Source organism: Myotis daubentonii, chromosome 5 (assembly GCF_963259705.1).
Source record: "Myotis daubentonii chromosome 5, mMyoDau2.1, whole genome shotgun sequence".
Taxonomy (NCBI): domain Eukaryota; kingdom Metazoa; phylum Chordata; class Mammalia; order Chiroptera; family Vespertilionidae; genus Myotis; species Myotis daubentonii.
The window spans coordinates 23,638,787-23,654,506 of record NC_081844.1 but is presented as its reverse complement, the minus strand read 5'-3'; the positions used below and the strand labels follow the sequence as shown (position 1 = coordinate 23,654,506).

Here is a 15,720-nt window from a genome sequence, read left to right as displayed (position 1 = left end):
CTCCCCTCCATGCCCTCTGGCCTCCCTCCCAGCAGTGAAAGTGTGGTAGTCTAGTGTGCCAAGCGTTTTCTACCTTTTTGTAGTCTTTCTTAAAACAATAAATTCCGCTGTGATATTTGGCTACTGCTGACTTGAGGGCCTTGCCGGGGGCTGGGATGAGGACACGAGGACCTTGGGGCTCCAGCTGCCCTGATCGCAGGAAAGGGAACTCAGTGAGGTTCAGAAATAAAACATTTATTACATGAAAGGAGGAATGGGGGGGCGGGGGTTGACCACGACGTTGGCCATCTCAGGTCAGAGGCTGGGGGCAGGAATCAGGGTCTGTTCAGCTTCCCAGGGGGCAATGTCCACACCTGTAACCTGGGAAGGGGAAAATACACAAGGAGCAAAGACCCATGCCCCGTGCAGGATAAAGGCAGGCACTCGAGGCTGGTGGGGCAGGGGACTCCCTCCCTCTGCCCCTTCCCAACTTAAATAGGCATAAATAAGAAGCATCCAGACTCTCAGGCCACCAGGGGCTGCCCCGCCCAGCCCCCTTCCCACAGCCTAACACTAGTGGCGGTCGTTGGGCGGCCAGCCAACCAAGAAGAGGCTGCCAGGAAGGCGGCCAGCTCCCAGGCCGCGGAGGTAGTTGGAGTCAGTGTCCAGGCCGGCCAGACCCTCACAGCACAATCCATGTGTATCGCTCGCTGTCTGCCAGAACCTTCAGTGAGCACCCTGTGGGGAAGGGTTGGGACAGAGGAGTCTCTGAAGGCCCAGCTGTGAGATGAGTTCCCCTCTTTCCTAGACCTGATTTGGGCCAGAAGGTTCTGGAAGGCAGGGACCCTGCTGTTAGCTCTGCCTCCTGCCTGCAGCCACCCAATAAATGTCTGCTGAATAAATAAGCAACTGGCTGGAGGTCTCCGGTGCCACACCTGTCATGCCCTCTGAGCTGGCCCCCCGGCATGCCTGGCTAGGCTGCCCTCCCCTCACCCCTCGTCCGCGCCATCCACTAGCACAGCCATCGTGCTCGTCCATGCAGCAGCACAGGAGTCGGGGTCTCCTCCAGGCCTGCCTGGCACTGGGATAACCCCGTCCTACTGTCATGGGTCATAGGGCCTACCTTTGTGCAGTGCCTCGTTAGTCATCCTGTTGATGTAGCGGCCGCTGCTCTCGGGCACCAGCCACTTCATGACCATGTCCACACAACTCTTGCGGTATGAGCTCCAGACACTGCCGCTGAGGGCAAAGGGGTGAGGGGTCTCATCACTCTGGCACCCACCCCGGGCCCTGGCCTCAGCCCAGCCTTACCTAGTCTGCCCTTTGACTTCAGTGAGATCGCCCACACTGACTGTCACGAAGATGCCCGTGTTGAGGTCCCATGCCACCTTGAGGCTGGTGTGATAGGTCTTTGGTCTGCAGGCGGGTGGAAAACAGGAGAAAGGGGTGGGACCACCACGTCCATGAACGAGGACCCAAGCTGCCCCAAGGGGCTCTGTCTTCGGAGCAGTAACAAAGTACCTGATCCAAGTTTGGGGGGGGGGGGGGTCTCCTCACATCCCCACTCTCCTACATGGAAGGGTCTCAGTGTGGCCCCCTGCCCACTCACCGGAGCTGGCCTTCCTCGGTTGGGGATGGGAATGCCAGGAGCAGCAGGCCAATGTTGATCAGGACCTGGTTGGTTTCAGGGCAGACCTGGGGGACGAGGGGTGGATAGAGATAGCTACTAAGGATGACCATCAGAGCAGAGAGGTCCAGAACCCGCTTTGTCCCACTCCTGGGCCCACCTCTAGGATGACGATGTCATAGTCGCTGAAGGAACAGAACTGGTGGCCCCAGGTGGCATCATGGCGGATGACTTCATTGATGACATACTCAAAGTCCAGCGTGAGCTGCTCCACTGTCAGGTACTGACCCTGTGGGCAGTGGCGGAGGGGTAGAGGGAGGACTGTGCCCAGCACTACTCTAGCAGGCTCCCTGGGGCTGCCCCTGGTTCTGTCTGCTGCCAGCACCTACCTGTACAGAAGCCCGCTCCCGCATGGGCCTCAGACTTCGGCCACGGAGATCGGTCACCACAAAAGGCAGGGAGATCTTGTCATCCTCAAACTCTGAAGGGGCAGGAAGAGGGGGTAGGGCTGGTGGGAGGCCTGAGGCCCACTCCGGACCAGCCTCCCGTGCTCGGGGCCCTGCCTGCTGGGTGGACTCCCTGCTTACCATCCTCTGGCTCTGTCCCTTCGCCGGACCCCAGCACGTAATACAGCTTCGTGTAGTTGACATAGCCAGGCTCAGGGGCTGGCTCCTCCGCTGCAGGGGGGCTGTCCTGGGGTGCTACCTCCCCACCTGGGGCTACAGGCTCAGAGGATGGGCGGCAGCAGCTGCCGGAGAGCCCCGTGTGGGAGAGTGGCCGAGCTTCCTCTGAGGTCCCACCCTTGGCCTCTTTGGCCCTGCGGAAGATGTCGGCCACAAACTCCTTGGCTTTGGCGATGGCGGGTGAGGGCTCATGGACCCCAGAGGGACGGGTTGGAGCCAGTTCGGGACAGAGGCTGGGGAGGGCCAGGGGCACCTCTGGGCTCTGGAGCCCAGGGGAGCTGGGAGGGGCCGGGGGGTAGGTGGTATGGTCATACAGGATTTGGCAGAAGCTGCTATCACCTGGAATATAAAAAGAGATGTAGGTGTTCGGGTGAGCCAATGTCAAAACAAAAGCTCAAGTACAGGCCTCTCTCCCACCCTGGGCGGTTCTAAAAAAGCCTATGCTCTGTGATCTGTATGAAACACTCAGAAGAGTTTTAAAAGGCCTCTCTCTTACACGTATATGCACAGGAACACGTTCATTCTATGATTCGTGAGCATCTACTGTATGCCACACACCGAGGACACGAGTGAACAAGACAGAAAAGGAGCTGACAGTCTACGGTGACAGCAGATAAAAAGCCACATAAAAAAATAAATAAATAAAAAGAAAACAGCCCTGGCCCATGTGGCTCGGTTTGGAAAGGATGCTGGTTCAATTCCCAGTCAAGGCACACACCCAGGTTGCGGATTTGGTCCTGGGTTGGGGCACGTGTAGGAGGCAGCCGAATGCTCTTACGTTGAGTATCTCTTTCTCCCTCTCCCTTCCTCTCTCTCTAAAAATCAACAAAATTTTAAAACAAAAAACAAACACAAAAAGCCACGCCCTGGCAGGGTAGCTCAGTCAACTGGAGGTTCGATTCCATATACCAAAAGGTGGCGGGTTCGATTCCTGGTCAGGGCACATACTTAGGTTTGATCCCCGCTGAGGCAAGCGATAGTTGTTTCTCACTCTCTCCCCCCTTCCTCTCTCTCTAAAATAAAAATAAAAAAAAAAATACTTTTTCTAATCAAAACAAAACAGAACACACATCCTCGGGTGAAGATTTTTTAAAAAGCCACATGGAGTTTACTACACTCCATCCTCCCCAGTGAGCCAGGCCGGCGGCTCGGCATCAAGAGCCCCACCACTCACTCAGCTAAGCAGCACCAAGGCCAGGCCCTGTGCCCAGCCCGCACCATCCCCTTTGGAACCCGCCCCCAGCAGCAAAGGGGGTGGAGGGTGGGATGGGTGGGGTGGTTCTCAGTTCAGAGACACTTGTCCAGGACCACACCACAAGATCATTTGAATCCATCAATGCACTCCTGTCCACTAGAAAGTGGCCAAGTCAAAACTCTGAAAATGCCCTCCTCTGGTGAGAGGAGTGTTTAGGCATCAGTGACAGTGCCCCTCCCCTGGCTGGTGCACATGGCTGAGTCCTGTCTGACATGGTCCTTCCCAACAGGACCCACACTGTGAGGGCAGGGAGCAGCAGCCCCACCCGGGACAGGCTCATTAGAGGACTGCAGCTTAACCAGGGCTGGGCCTCGCCCACATGGGCACAGGTGACCAGGGCAGGGGCGGGAGGCCTCTGACGGGCCCAGACACAAGATGCCCTGGTCCTGGCAGGTTTGTGGGCTCCATTTTCTTTTTCCAAATGCTAAGAGAAAGTTTGTTTAGAAAGTTACAGAGGCAGTTAAGGGATCCAGCGGGGTTGCTCAGGCTCAGGAAACAAGGGTCTTTGGAGCTTAGGAGAGAGAGGCAAAGGTAACGGGCCTGAGGGGAAGAGGAGGGGGACGGGAAAGGCATGAGGGAGAGCGCACGTGTGGGCCGTCTTAGACACTTAGGCCGCTCTTCATGCCCACAGTCTCCTGCCCCAGGGCGACGCTTTTAACATAGTTAGCGGGCATCTTTTTATTTGACTGCATTCTTGCAAAATTGAAACATTTTTAATTTATGTGTTATTCGGTTATAGAGCTTGTATTTCTTTTGCATTTGCAAATGACTTTGAGACATGCTCCCCAGACAGGATACTGGAGCTCACACTGGGTCTGCTGATCCACCCTATTGTTGCCTCCCACATCCTCAGGAATGGACACCAGGTGGTCCCCAGCTCCGACCACCACAGCTTTGGATATGCCCAGGCGCGGGGCTGCTGGGCCTACGTCACACTCTGTTGCCACCCAGCCCTGGGAGTGGGGGAAAGCCACCGGAGCTCCACTAGCCAGAAGCCAGTGGCATTACCCAGCTTTCTAATGACTGCCACTCTGTCAAGGGACATCACCTTCTGATTTTCACTGGTCCTTCTGATTACAACGATGCAGAGGGCCCTCTGTCCACTCACCACTCCCTAAAACTTTGAATGGACAGTTCTCCTTTTGAGAAGGCAGTACTGTGCGGTCCAGCATGATAGCTGCGGGCCAAATGTGGCATTCCTTTTTTTAAAAAAAATATGTTTTTATTAATTTCAGAGAGGAATGGAGAGGGAGAGAGAGATAGAAACATCAAGATGAGAGAGAATCATTGATCGGCTGCCTCCTGCACGCCCCACACTGGGGATCGAGCCCGCAACCCAGGCATGTGCCCTGACTGGGAATCAAACTGTGACCTCCTGGTTCAGAGGTCGACACTCAACCACTGAGCCACACCGGCCGGGCCCAAATGTGACTTTAAACATAACTAAAATTAGTCAAACACTCAGTTCCTTGGTCACATGGGCCACTTTCATGTTTCTACTGGTGGCGGCTGTAGTGGACAGAGACACGGGAACATGCCAGGCCCACTGTTCGAGAGGACACTGCTGGGGTGAGACTGGGTCTGGGTCCGACACTCCCACTCTGGGGCTGGGTGACCGTGGATGAGGCACCTCTCCAAGCCTCAGTTTCTTCCTGTCACATAAGGTAGTGACAGGACGGACCTGACAGGGCTCACAGCAAATGCTGTGACTGTCATCACACCTGGGAGCCTACCTGCCGAGTGGACTGAGACAGCACAGGCCACCAGGGAGTAGCTGGTGTTGAGCAGTACCACCTGGTCCTTCTTGAGCTGAAAGGCGGGCTGGAAGGTGGGGAAGGGGTACACCACCTGGTACTTGGTATGCAGCATGAAGCCATGTTGCAGGCACTGCGCGCTAGGGTCACCTACAGAAACACATACCCGTGGGCTCAGTCGCCACCCTGGAGTAAGGAAGCAGGTGGCCTGAGCTCTGAAGCCCCCAAGTCCCTCACCTGGATGGGCCCGGCTGGCTTCCTGGCAGGCGGCACAGCGGCCTGATGGTGGCACAGCCACTGTGCTGATGTAGATGTCTCGGTGGTTCTCGTCACTCATCATCATCATGTTCATGAGCATCCCATTTGCTGAGCGGGTGCTGGGGGCAAGCACAGCCTCAGCTGCCTGGTCCATGTGCCCTCCCCTAGCCAACCTCAGCCTCCCCATCTTCGAGTCTCACTTGAAGCCAAAGACGATGACCTTGGAGGCATCGCTGGGCCACTCACACACAGTCAGGTACAGGTCACTATAGATCTCCTCATCCTGGAAGAGCCGCACCTGCCGGATCTGAGTGGCACGTTTGTGTCAGTGCAGGGTCAGAGCGGACAGAGGTCCACGGGAGCCCACCCGAGCGCACGCTGGGCGGGAATGGAGGCCGGCAGAAGCACCCCTCTGGTGGTGTCTCAGGCCAGGGAGTCCCAAGCAGCCTCCAGCCTGCACCCCTCTGCCTCCTGAGGACAGGCTGGGGAGACAGTCCACAAATGGGGGAAACAGAAAGGCTGGACCCAGGGCTGGATGTGCCCAGGAAGCCCTGTCCCAGCAGAGGGGACTCGGCCAGACGCATTGGTTTCCAAGCCCCATCCACCCCACTGAGCTCGTGTAAACTGGGGTAACAGCACCCCCCACACCTGGAATAGGGATGGGGTTGGGGGAGTCAAGGTCAGGGCTAAAGCCAGTGTGGCAACCCACTTGGTCATAGCAAAGCTAATGGACCCCACCTGGCTTGAGCTGTAGACACTGAGTTCTATGGATTGTATATGCTGAGTTGAACCTCAAAAAATTACCACTATTTACTCATTTTCAACTCTAACAACAGCAATTTCATGTGGTTTGACCTAACATGAGCCTTGACCCAATGAGCACACCATCTCCATTTTCCGAAGAAGGAAACTGAGGCTCAGAGGGGTGGCATGCCCTGGGGGGGGGGGGGGCACGCTGCTGTGCGCCGAGCCTGGCCCTACCAGCTTGAGCTTGCTGTGCACGTTGAACTCCCACCAGTACAGGTGGTAGATGTAGAAGGAGAAGTCATCGTCTCCACTGCTGCTGGTGTAGGAGAGGACGTACCGGCCGCACTTGGAAAAGCCCAGGAAGATATGTCTGGTGGGGCACAGGGCAGATGGGCCAGGTCAGGGCCAGCCTGTCACCCCACCCAGCCACCCCCCTGCCCGGCCTTAGCCTCACCCTGCATAGAGGAAGTCCTCGTCCACGATGCTCTTAAGGGAGACGCACACCCTGGGTGGCAGCTTCCGGAAGAGTCGAGGGGAGAGCTGCCCACTGATCTGGGGAAGGGGCGGCCAGGACTCTTGAGGCACCATTGGACAGAGGCCACCTGCAGTCCCCCAGGCCCCTCACTCAAGGTAGAGCAGCACTGAACGCAGGCCCACACCCTGCCCACCATAACCACCAAGGGTGGTCCAAGCTCTGGCAGGTGGGATCGGCTCGGGGAGATAGGTAAGCTGGACTTCCCTTGAGCCGCCCTCCTCACCAGGGACCCGGGCCACCCTCCCAGACCCACCCATCTTCAGCCTCAGGGTCCCTCTTGCCAAGGCCCCAGACTCTGAGGACGGCACTGACATCATCCCGTTCCCCCAGGGAGGTCCCCCAGTTACCCCTGCCCACATTTGCCAGCCACCTGGCTGCCTTCCTGAAGGCACACGGAGCTGTGGGTGTCCAAAGCTGCTAAGAAGGCTGGCCGGGGGCTTGACCAACGGCACTCACCTGTCCTCAACCCACTAGCCTACACATGGGGTGCTCAGGCCCCCTGGGACAGCTGTGGCCTCAGCAGAGGACCAACTGAGGCAGATAAGAGGGTGGGGCTGACCAGTGACCCAAGTCCTTCCTGATTCCCCTTCTCACTTAGCTTGGCCTCCTTTAAACCCACTCCTTCATCTCAAACCCTTCAATCAGGAAAGAGGGGTACAAGGTGACCTGGGCACCCTGGGTCCTGCTACCCCGGCCGATAGGGGATGAACAGTCCTCCCTCAAGAAAGTCCACTCTGATGGCAGCGAGACAGCGGTCTGGGCAGCCTGCGGACGGAGGGGCACCCAGCCCAGCGCTCCAGGAGACCCTGGTCTGAAGGATCAGCCCTGCAAGGCCCAGGCCGACAAGGAAGACTCGATACCCAGATGCCCATCCAGGGAGCTCCCAGGCCAAGGGCGGAGGCACAGCCCAGCCCCGGGAGCTCCCAGGCTAAGGGCGGAGACCGTCCCGGCCCGGGAGCTCCAGTCCCAACGGGGAGACGCCGCCGGCCTCACGGAGCTCCCGGCCTCGCAGACGAGGCACCAGGCACACCCCGTCCACAGCGACACAGCCCGGACCCCGCGGCCCGCTGCCCTCCCAGCCCCCAAACGGATGGGGCGGAGAGCCCGGCCCCCTGGAAAGGTGCTGTCTGATGGCGGAGGGAAAGCCCTGCTCCGGTGGCCCCCCGTCCGAGGGGCAGACCGGGGAGCCGCCTCCCGTTCGGCAGGGGAGGCGGCAGCAGGTACAGCAGCTCCCAGCTCCGTGTGGCCAGAGCAGAACACGGAGAGGAGCACCGAGCGGAGGAAGCGCGAAGCCGGCAGCGAGGGCTCGGCCGAGGGGGCGCGAAGACCCCACACCGGAGGGGCAGCGGGAGGAGGGTCCTGGGGAAGGAGTCCAACCCCGATCGCCCCCTTCCTCCCCACTCCTCCGGCGGCGCCTCCATCCCAGCCCCGGCGCGGGTGCCCCGCCTCCCACGCCTCCATCCCAGCCCCGACACGGCCCCCGCATCCAAGCCTTCTCCCCGGGGCGCCGCCCCACTCCCTCCCTCCGAGCCCCCTACCCGGGACTCCGCCCACAACCCCTCACCCCGCAAACGCCCTCCCTCCGATTCCCTCGTCCCTCTTCCGCACCCTCAGGCGCGCCCCATCCAGACTCTGGGCCTCACCTTGACCCGCTCCAGCTGCTTGAGTACGTGCTCCCGCCGCCGCCCCGCTGTCCGCTTCCCCCCGGCGCTGCCGGTGCCGCCACCGCCACTCCCGGCCCCGCTGTTCCGCTCCGATTTCGAGCTGGGCGCCATTTTCATCCCCTCCCTCCACTTCCGGAGCAACCGGCCTCTCCGCCCCACCCCCGCCGCCTCCTTATTGGCCTTTTCACTAGATTGTGGACCGCTGGTTGGGTAAAAGCCCACACGCCGGGCCTCTGCCCTCTATGCCTGTCCATCACAGCCACCTCGGCCACTGATTGGTAGGCACGGTACGGCTCCCGCGGTTATCGACGTATTCCCGCCTTCCTGCAAGGACGCACCAGTCAGAGGTCCCGTTTGTGCCTCACACCGAGATGACTTTGACTCGATAGGCGAAGGCCCCTGTCCGTCTCGATGGCGTCACGCCCCTCCGCGGCTGGTGGGTTTCTATGGAGACCGGGGGCGGTTTAGGCCCGTGGGCGGGGCGATAAGAGCCTGTGGTCCACCAGGGCCTGAATCCCCAGCCCAGAGATGTCAGCGGGGAAATCTGGCGAGCACCCAGGGTCAAAACCACAATGACATTCAATTAAAGCATCTTTTAGATGAGGGCCCAGCCTGGTGTGATAATGATGATAGTGATGATAGCATCAATCGCTTATAGAGCCCTTTACATGTGCCAGGCACTGTTCTGAGCTCACAATTCTATGTACATTTTACACATGATACTAATAATAGTTGCATGTCTGCTGAGTATCATCTGCGTGTGTGTTCATTTAATCTTTGCTGCCGGGAGCCGGTCCATCCTTGCTGTTTCAAAGGACCTGGCATATATGGCATACTGTTCTTAATATGTTTGCTCACCTTCTTGGCACTATGTGTTTTAACCAAGGTCTCCTCTCTGAGAAAGGTTGTTTCCCCAGGTAGGGATTTTTCCCCTGAAGTTACGGAGGGAATAAAACCCCTCAACTAAGTGCCAGGCGGGTAATTAATCACTTTAACTACGAACAATCATGCTTAAGCTACATAATCTTTACTCCCTGGAATGAAGATAAGAAACGCCCTAACCTTTGTAATAGAGATTGATAGGATTGAATCAACTGGTATAAATACAGATGTAACTAGACAGCAAGAGACAGAACTTAGAACACAGGGCTTGGAAGACAGGACCAAGAGAGACAGAGCCTAGGCACAGAACCTACACAGAGCATTCTCTAGAGACAGAAGAACTTCGCTGGCGAGAGCATGCTGGAGGATCCTGGACAGGGACTGGCCTCGGAGCCTGGAGGCGGAACCTGGCGAGAGAACATGGCAAGGGATCCTGGACTGAACCTGACTACAGAAATTGGCAAGAGAACCTGACTAGAACCTGGTGACTGAGCCTGGCTGGAGAGCCTAGCGAGGGAACATGGCCACAGAACTTCCCTGGAGATCCAAAGCAGAACCTCTCTGGAGATCCAGACCAGAACTTGGCTGGAGATCCTGGCTAGGCTGCTGATCAACTGAACGCTGTCTCCGTGTCATTCCTTCTTCGCCGACTCCGTCCACACCTTTGGGGACCCCTGGACCCGCTGGGGTTGGACCCCGGCACTTTGCAACAGTTTTGGTCCTCTTATCACTTCATTTTACACATGATGAAACCAGGACTTACAGTGTAGTGCCCCTGACTATCTGGCATATGTATATTTCAGATGCAAGCTAGCTATTGTGACTATAATCACAGTGGAAGTGAATGGATCTCACTCTCCTTATTCTTCCAGCTTAGCTTTCATTTATTCGACAAATATTTATTGAGTACCTACTATGTTCTAAACGCAGTGCATACAACAGTGAACAAGACAGATGATAAACAGGGAAATAAATTTCTTATTTCAGGTAGGAAGAACGCTACTTAGGGCAGTCAGAGAGGGGTTCTGTGAAGGTGAGGACAAGGAATATTCCAACAATGACAATGGTTTCAGGGGAGTGAGGGTGGTATAACTGAGAGACTGCAACAAGGCCAGTTGGGCCAGAGCAGGAATGAGCAAGGAAAACAGAGAAGGACCAGGAAGCAGGTAAAAAGTGTATGGGCACCCAGCTGGTGTGGCTCAAGTGGTTGAGTGTCGACCCATAAACCAAGAGGTCACTGGTTCAATTCCCAGTCAGGGCACATGCCTGGGTTGTGTGCTCAACCCCAGTGGGGGACGTGCAAGAGGCAGCTGATCAATAATGTTTCTCTCTCTCATTAGTGTTTCTATCTTTCCTTCCTCTCTCTTAAAATCAATTAAAACATTTTTTTTTAAAGAAGAGTGCATGGGGCTTATAGAAAAGCAAGGCACTTGGATTTTACTCAAATATAAAGGGAAGCCTCTGGAAAGTTTTAGTAGAAGATGATGGAATCTGATTCGAGTTTTAAAAGATCATTGTGATCCAAAGAATTAAATACCCAGGAGTCCATATGGTATAAATCTGTATACAGTCGGTCCTCAGGTTACGTCGGAGATCCGTTCCTACGATGTGATGTAACACAATTTTCGCCGTAAGTAGGAACCCACCTACAAAAGCACCTACGTCACTCACATGGAGCACATACACAGCAGTAGTGAAGTGAAACAGTAAAAAAAAATGTAAAAGAAAGATAACAATTCCTGACCTTTACTTGTGGTAAATAAATAATAAAAAACATAAAGCACATATGTACATACGTTGAAATGACGGAACTTTTTTTAAAATAAATAAATGTGAGATGGCAACGTAACCACGAAACAACGTATGTCGAGTCCAATGTAACCCGAGGACTGCCTGTATATAAAAGGCTAATATGCAAAGTGTCCCCTCGGGAGTTCAACTGGGAGACCGGAAGTTTGATTGCTCGCTATGATGTGCACTGACCGCCAGGGGGCGGTGCGGAACGAAGAAAGGCCCCAGGTGGCAGTCGGAAGGCCCTGATTGGCCCTTATCACCAGCCAGGCCTAAGGACCCTACTGTGCACATATTTCATTTACCGGGCCTCTAGTGATTGAATAATTAAATGAAGGGAAAGGGACCACCCTTTCTTGGACAGGCCACTGTGTTCTGTTCCAGCTGGTTTCTCTCTTTTTTTCTTTTAATGTATTTTTATTGATTTCAGAGAGAGAGAGGGAGAGAGAGAAACATCAATGAAGAGAGAATCATGGATCAGCCACCTCCTGCATGACCCCCAGTGGGGACTGAGCCAGCAACGTTGGCATGTGTCCTTGACCGGAATCAAATCCGGGACCCTTCAGTCTGCAGCCCGAGGCTCTAACCACTGAGCAACCAGCCAGGGCATCCAGCTATTTTCTTGGGGTTGGGGGTGAAGTGGATGGAGAAAAGGCTGACAATTTTCACTATCACAATTATGCTGATGGTTTCGTGGGTACATACATGTGGAGTTTTGGAATGATGAGTTTTGATTCATTTAAATATCAAATATTTTACTATTTATTAAATATTAAATATTTTCATTTTATTGTATGTCCCGTATACCTCAATCAAGTTTTTTTAATTCAACAGATACACACGGATATATGATGGCAAGCCCCACTGTGCACCCAGCCCCAGCCACCCAGTTCTTCCCCCAGAGACACCCAATATCTTTTTTAACTTATAAAAATGATCAAAAATGTTAGCCTCACTCTGTAACTTTTTTTTCCCTCATAAGATGAGCTCTACTCAGATCAACCAATGTTGTGGTTTGAATGGCAACCCACAAAAAGAGATGCTGATGTCCTAACCCCCAACACATGTAAATATGACCTTATCTGGGGGGGAAAGATGTAATTAAGTTAAAGATCTTACAATGAGATTTTTCTGGATTAACCACTTAGGCCCTATATCCAATGACCAATGTCTTTATAAGAGACAGGAGAGGAAACACACACACACACGAAAAGGCCTCATGAAAACTGAGGCAGAGTTTGGAGTAACAGCCACAAGCCCAGGAACATCACTAATTGCCAGCAGCCACCAGAAACGGGAAGAGAGGCAAGAACGCGCCTCCAGAAAGAACCAGCTCTGCCAACACCTTGACTTTGGACTTCTAGCCTTCACAAATAAAACACACCTTAAACTTCTGAAATGAATACGTGTCTGCTGATTTAAGGCACCCAACCCAGTCTGTGGTCATTTATTACGACAGCCTGAGGAAACTAACACAATATGTGTAAACCAAATCCCTTGTACAGCCTAGGTCTGGTTCTTTATTATTTTCATAGGACACATTCTATTCCCCTCTTATGGGACTTTTTTTTTTTTTTCATTTGCTTACTGAACACATGTTCATTGATCATGAAGTGAAATTGTGAGCCCTAGGATACAGGGCAAGAGAGAATTTTCACTCTAATAAATGAGGCTGGAGGAACATCCTTGTAAATATCTGTTGGAGGCTATGTAAAAGTTTTTCCAGAAAGACTAGATTGCTGGTCTTTGGGTGTCACAGAGAGTAATACTCCAAATATTCCACTTGCTCCTCCCAAACCCCATCCCTTCACGTCTCTATCCCTGTGGTCAGGCAGGACCGCGTGTCTGTGACCTGGCCAATGAAACGGCGGAAGGGTTGTGTGGTACTTCCGGCTGGAAACACTGAAGCTGACGTGGGAGTCTCCTCTGTCTCTTCCACTGCACCAGCAGCTGCGGAGGCTGCCCCAGCCTCTGTCCAACCGGTGCCTGTGTGGCTCGGAAACCCTGCCGATCTGGGGTGATTGTATCATACGGACGACCGACTCTAATGTCCGGCACTGACCTTTGGGGTCTTTTGTTAGGCAGAATCATCTCGCCTGCCTAATACACATGTGAAACAGAACCAATGAGATATATACAGATGGTCCCTGACATGATAGTTCAGCATATGATTTTTCAACTTCATGATAGCGCAAAAACAACATGCATTCAGTAGACACTGGACTTCAGATTTTGAATTTTGATCTTTTCCCGGTCTGGTGGCATATGGTACAATACTCTGTTGTGGTGTTTAATGGCAGTGAGATGGTTTTGCCCGACTATAGGCTAATGTTAGTGTTCTGAGCACATGTAAGGTAGGCCAGGGTAAGCTATGATGTTTGGCAGGTAAGGTGTATTAAATGCATTTTTCGACCTATAATATTTTCAGCTTATGATGAGCTTATTACAACATAATATGTCCCAGGATCTGCTGTCTGCAAGCTGGAAACCCAGGAAAGCTGGTGGTGTAATTCTACTTCGAGCCTGAAGGCCTGAGAACCAGGGGAACCAATGGTATAAATCCCAGTCTGATGGCAGGAGAAGACCATGTCCAAGCTCAGCAGGCAGGCAGGAAGGAAAAGGGAGTGAATTTCTCCTTCCTCCACTTTTTGTTCTATTCAGGCTCTCAATGGATTGGATGATGCCCATCCACATTGTGAGGGACAGCCTACTGAGTCTACTGATTCAAATGCTAATCTCATCCAGACATACCCAAAAATAATGTGTAATCTAGGTACCCTGTGACCCAATAGCCTATATAATCAAAGGGTAATATGCAAATCCACCGAACGGAGGACCAACTGGTCGCTATGGTGAGCACTGACCATCAGGGGACAGATGCTCAATGTAGGAATGGCGCCCTGGTGGCCAGTGTGCTCCCACAGGGGAAGCGCCACTCAGCCAGAAGCCAGGCTCAAGGCTGGCGAGCGCAGCAGCGGTGGCAGGAGCCTCTCCCGCCTTGGCAGCATCACTAAGGATGTCCAACTGCCGGCTTAGTCCTGGTCCCACAGGGAGCGGGCCTAAGCCATCAGTCAGACATCCCCCGATGGCTCCTGGACTGTGAAAGAGCACAGGCTGGGCTGAGTGACACCTCCCCTCCCCCCCCGAGTGCACAAATATTGTGCACCAGGCCTCTAGTAATTTTATAATATAACTAGAGGCTCGATGCATGAAATTCGTTCAAGGGTAGGCCTTCCTTCCCCTGGCTGCTGGCTTCTCAGCCCTGGCTGCCAGCTTTGCAGCTCCGGCTTTCACCGCCCTGGCTTTTGCAGCCCTGGCCCCTCTCCCTGCCCACACCCGCCTTGGCCTGGCATTCCCCGTGTCCTCAACACCCCACACACTCCTGGTTCCCCGGTTCCACGGAGCCCCCTGATTGATCGTCTGCCAGCCGGTGGCCTGGGCCTCCCTCTGCGGGGCAATCATGGGGCAATGGCGGGGCCCCCAACCAACCGTATCACACCCACCTTCGCTGGCCTGGCGCCAGTGCGTGTCATAGCATGGTCGTCTGGACAGTCGTTCTGCTGTTCAGTCATTCAGTCAATTTGCATATTACGCTTTTATTATTATAGATTTTATATTTGACATATACAATTAACCATCCCAAGTACATGACAGGTACATTTTCAGTTTTACCAGATACTTTTCAGGTTCTTCGTCTCTTTCTGGCGCTCCATCTCCATGGCCCTCACCTGATCTTTTCCACCCTCCCCTTGAGCATCAGCATTCCTCAAGGGTCTCCCTTTTCATTCTATCTTTCTCATTGACTAATGTCATCCATGCTGTGGCTTCAACTCTCAGCTCTGTGGCTATCCCCTGTATCCATTCGGATTAGATTCAGTTGTTGTTGTTTTTTTTAAAAAAAAAAAAAAAAAAGAGGAAAAAAAGAGAAACAGTGGCTTAAACAAGAGAGATGTCAGATCGGATTCCTCTCATGCTCAAGATGACTGGAGCGAGCTGAGGCCTAACGTTCGGTGTGCATTGAGCCCTGATTGGCTAAGAACCTTAGGATGGTAAGGTTCTTAGCCAATCAGGGCTCAACACATTTGATTTACACAGGGCTCCAAAGCCCTCACCATGAGTTTCCCTACTTTTGTCAGACATTCCCCTCAACCAAGAGGAAAGTCTTTCAGTGATTTCATGGATTGGGTCCAGATCCTATAAAGCTTATCGGCTGGATGAAGGCTGATTAAGAGGTTGGGTCTTACCCCATGTCTTAAGGTTGGATGGCATCAGAGGATAAGCAGGGGTGTGCCAAAGGTCAGCCTTAAGGTCATTAACTGGTTCTGAATTGACCTCTCCTTTTCTATTCTAATTGGAAGACTACACTTCCCATCAGCCTCTTGCTCCCTCCTACATCAACACTCCACACACACACCCCGCACTGCAACCAAAATGAGATCAGATTGCTGCAATAGCTACCCCTGATTCTACAGTCCTTCCTACTCTTAGATCAGTGCCTCAGGTGAAGCGAGACACATTTACACCCCCTTCCCATGCAAATCTTCC

At 53.7% G+C, this 15,720-nt stretch overlaps 1 protein-coding gene across 2 annotated transcripts; it reads right to left on the bottom strand.

Moving 5' to 3' along the window:
• Positions 1-213: 213 nt before the first annotated feature.
• On the bottom strand, positions 214-8,649 carry DCAF15 (DDB1 and CUL4 associated factor 15). 2 transcript variants are annotated; one of them, XM_059696607.1, is made up of 13 exons: positions 8,482-8,649; positions 6,758-6,855; positions 6,538-6,673; positions 5,757-5,863; positions 5,536-5,675; positions 5,278-5,448; positions 2,194-2,628; positions 1,996-2,087; positions 1,767-1,895; positions 1,589-1,674; positions 1,291-1,395; positions 1,103-1,218; positions 214-360 (listed from the first exon to the last, which is right to left on the bottom strand). In XM_059696607.1, the coding sequence occupies exons 1-13, from the start codon at positions 8,617-8,619 to the stop codon at positions 326-328; spliced, it is 1,788 nt and encodes a 595-aa protein (XP_059552590.1). In that variant the 5' UTR covers positions 8,620-8,649; the 3' UTR covers positions 214-325. The 2 variants fall into 2 exon arrangements, with proteins under 2 accessions (XP_059552590.1, XP_059552589.1); XM_059696606.1 differs by having other exon boundaries at positions 214-717; positions 8,482-8,648.
• Between the last annotated feature and the right edge of the window lie 7,071 nt (positions 8,650-15,720).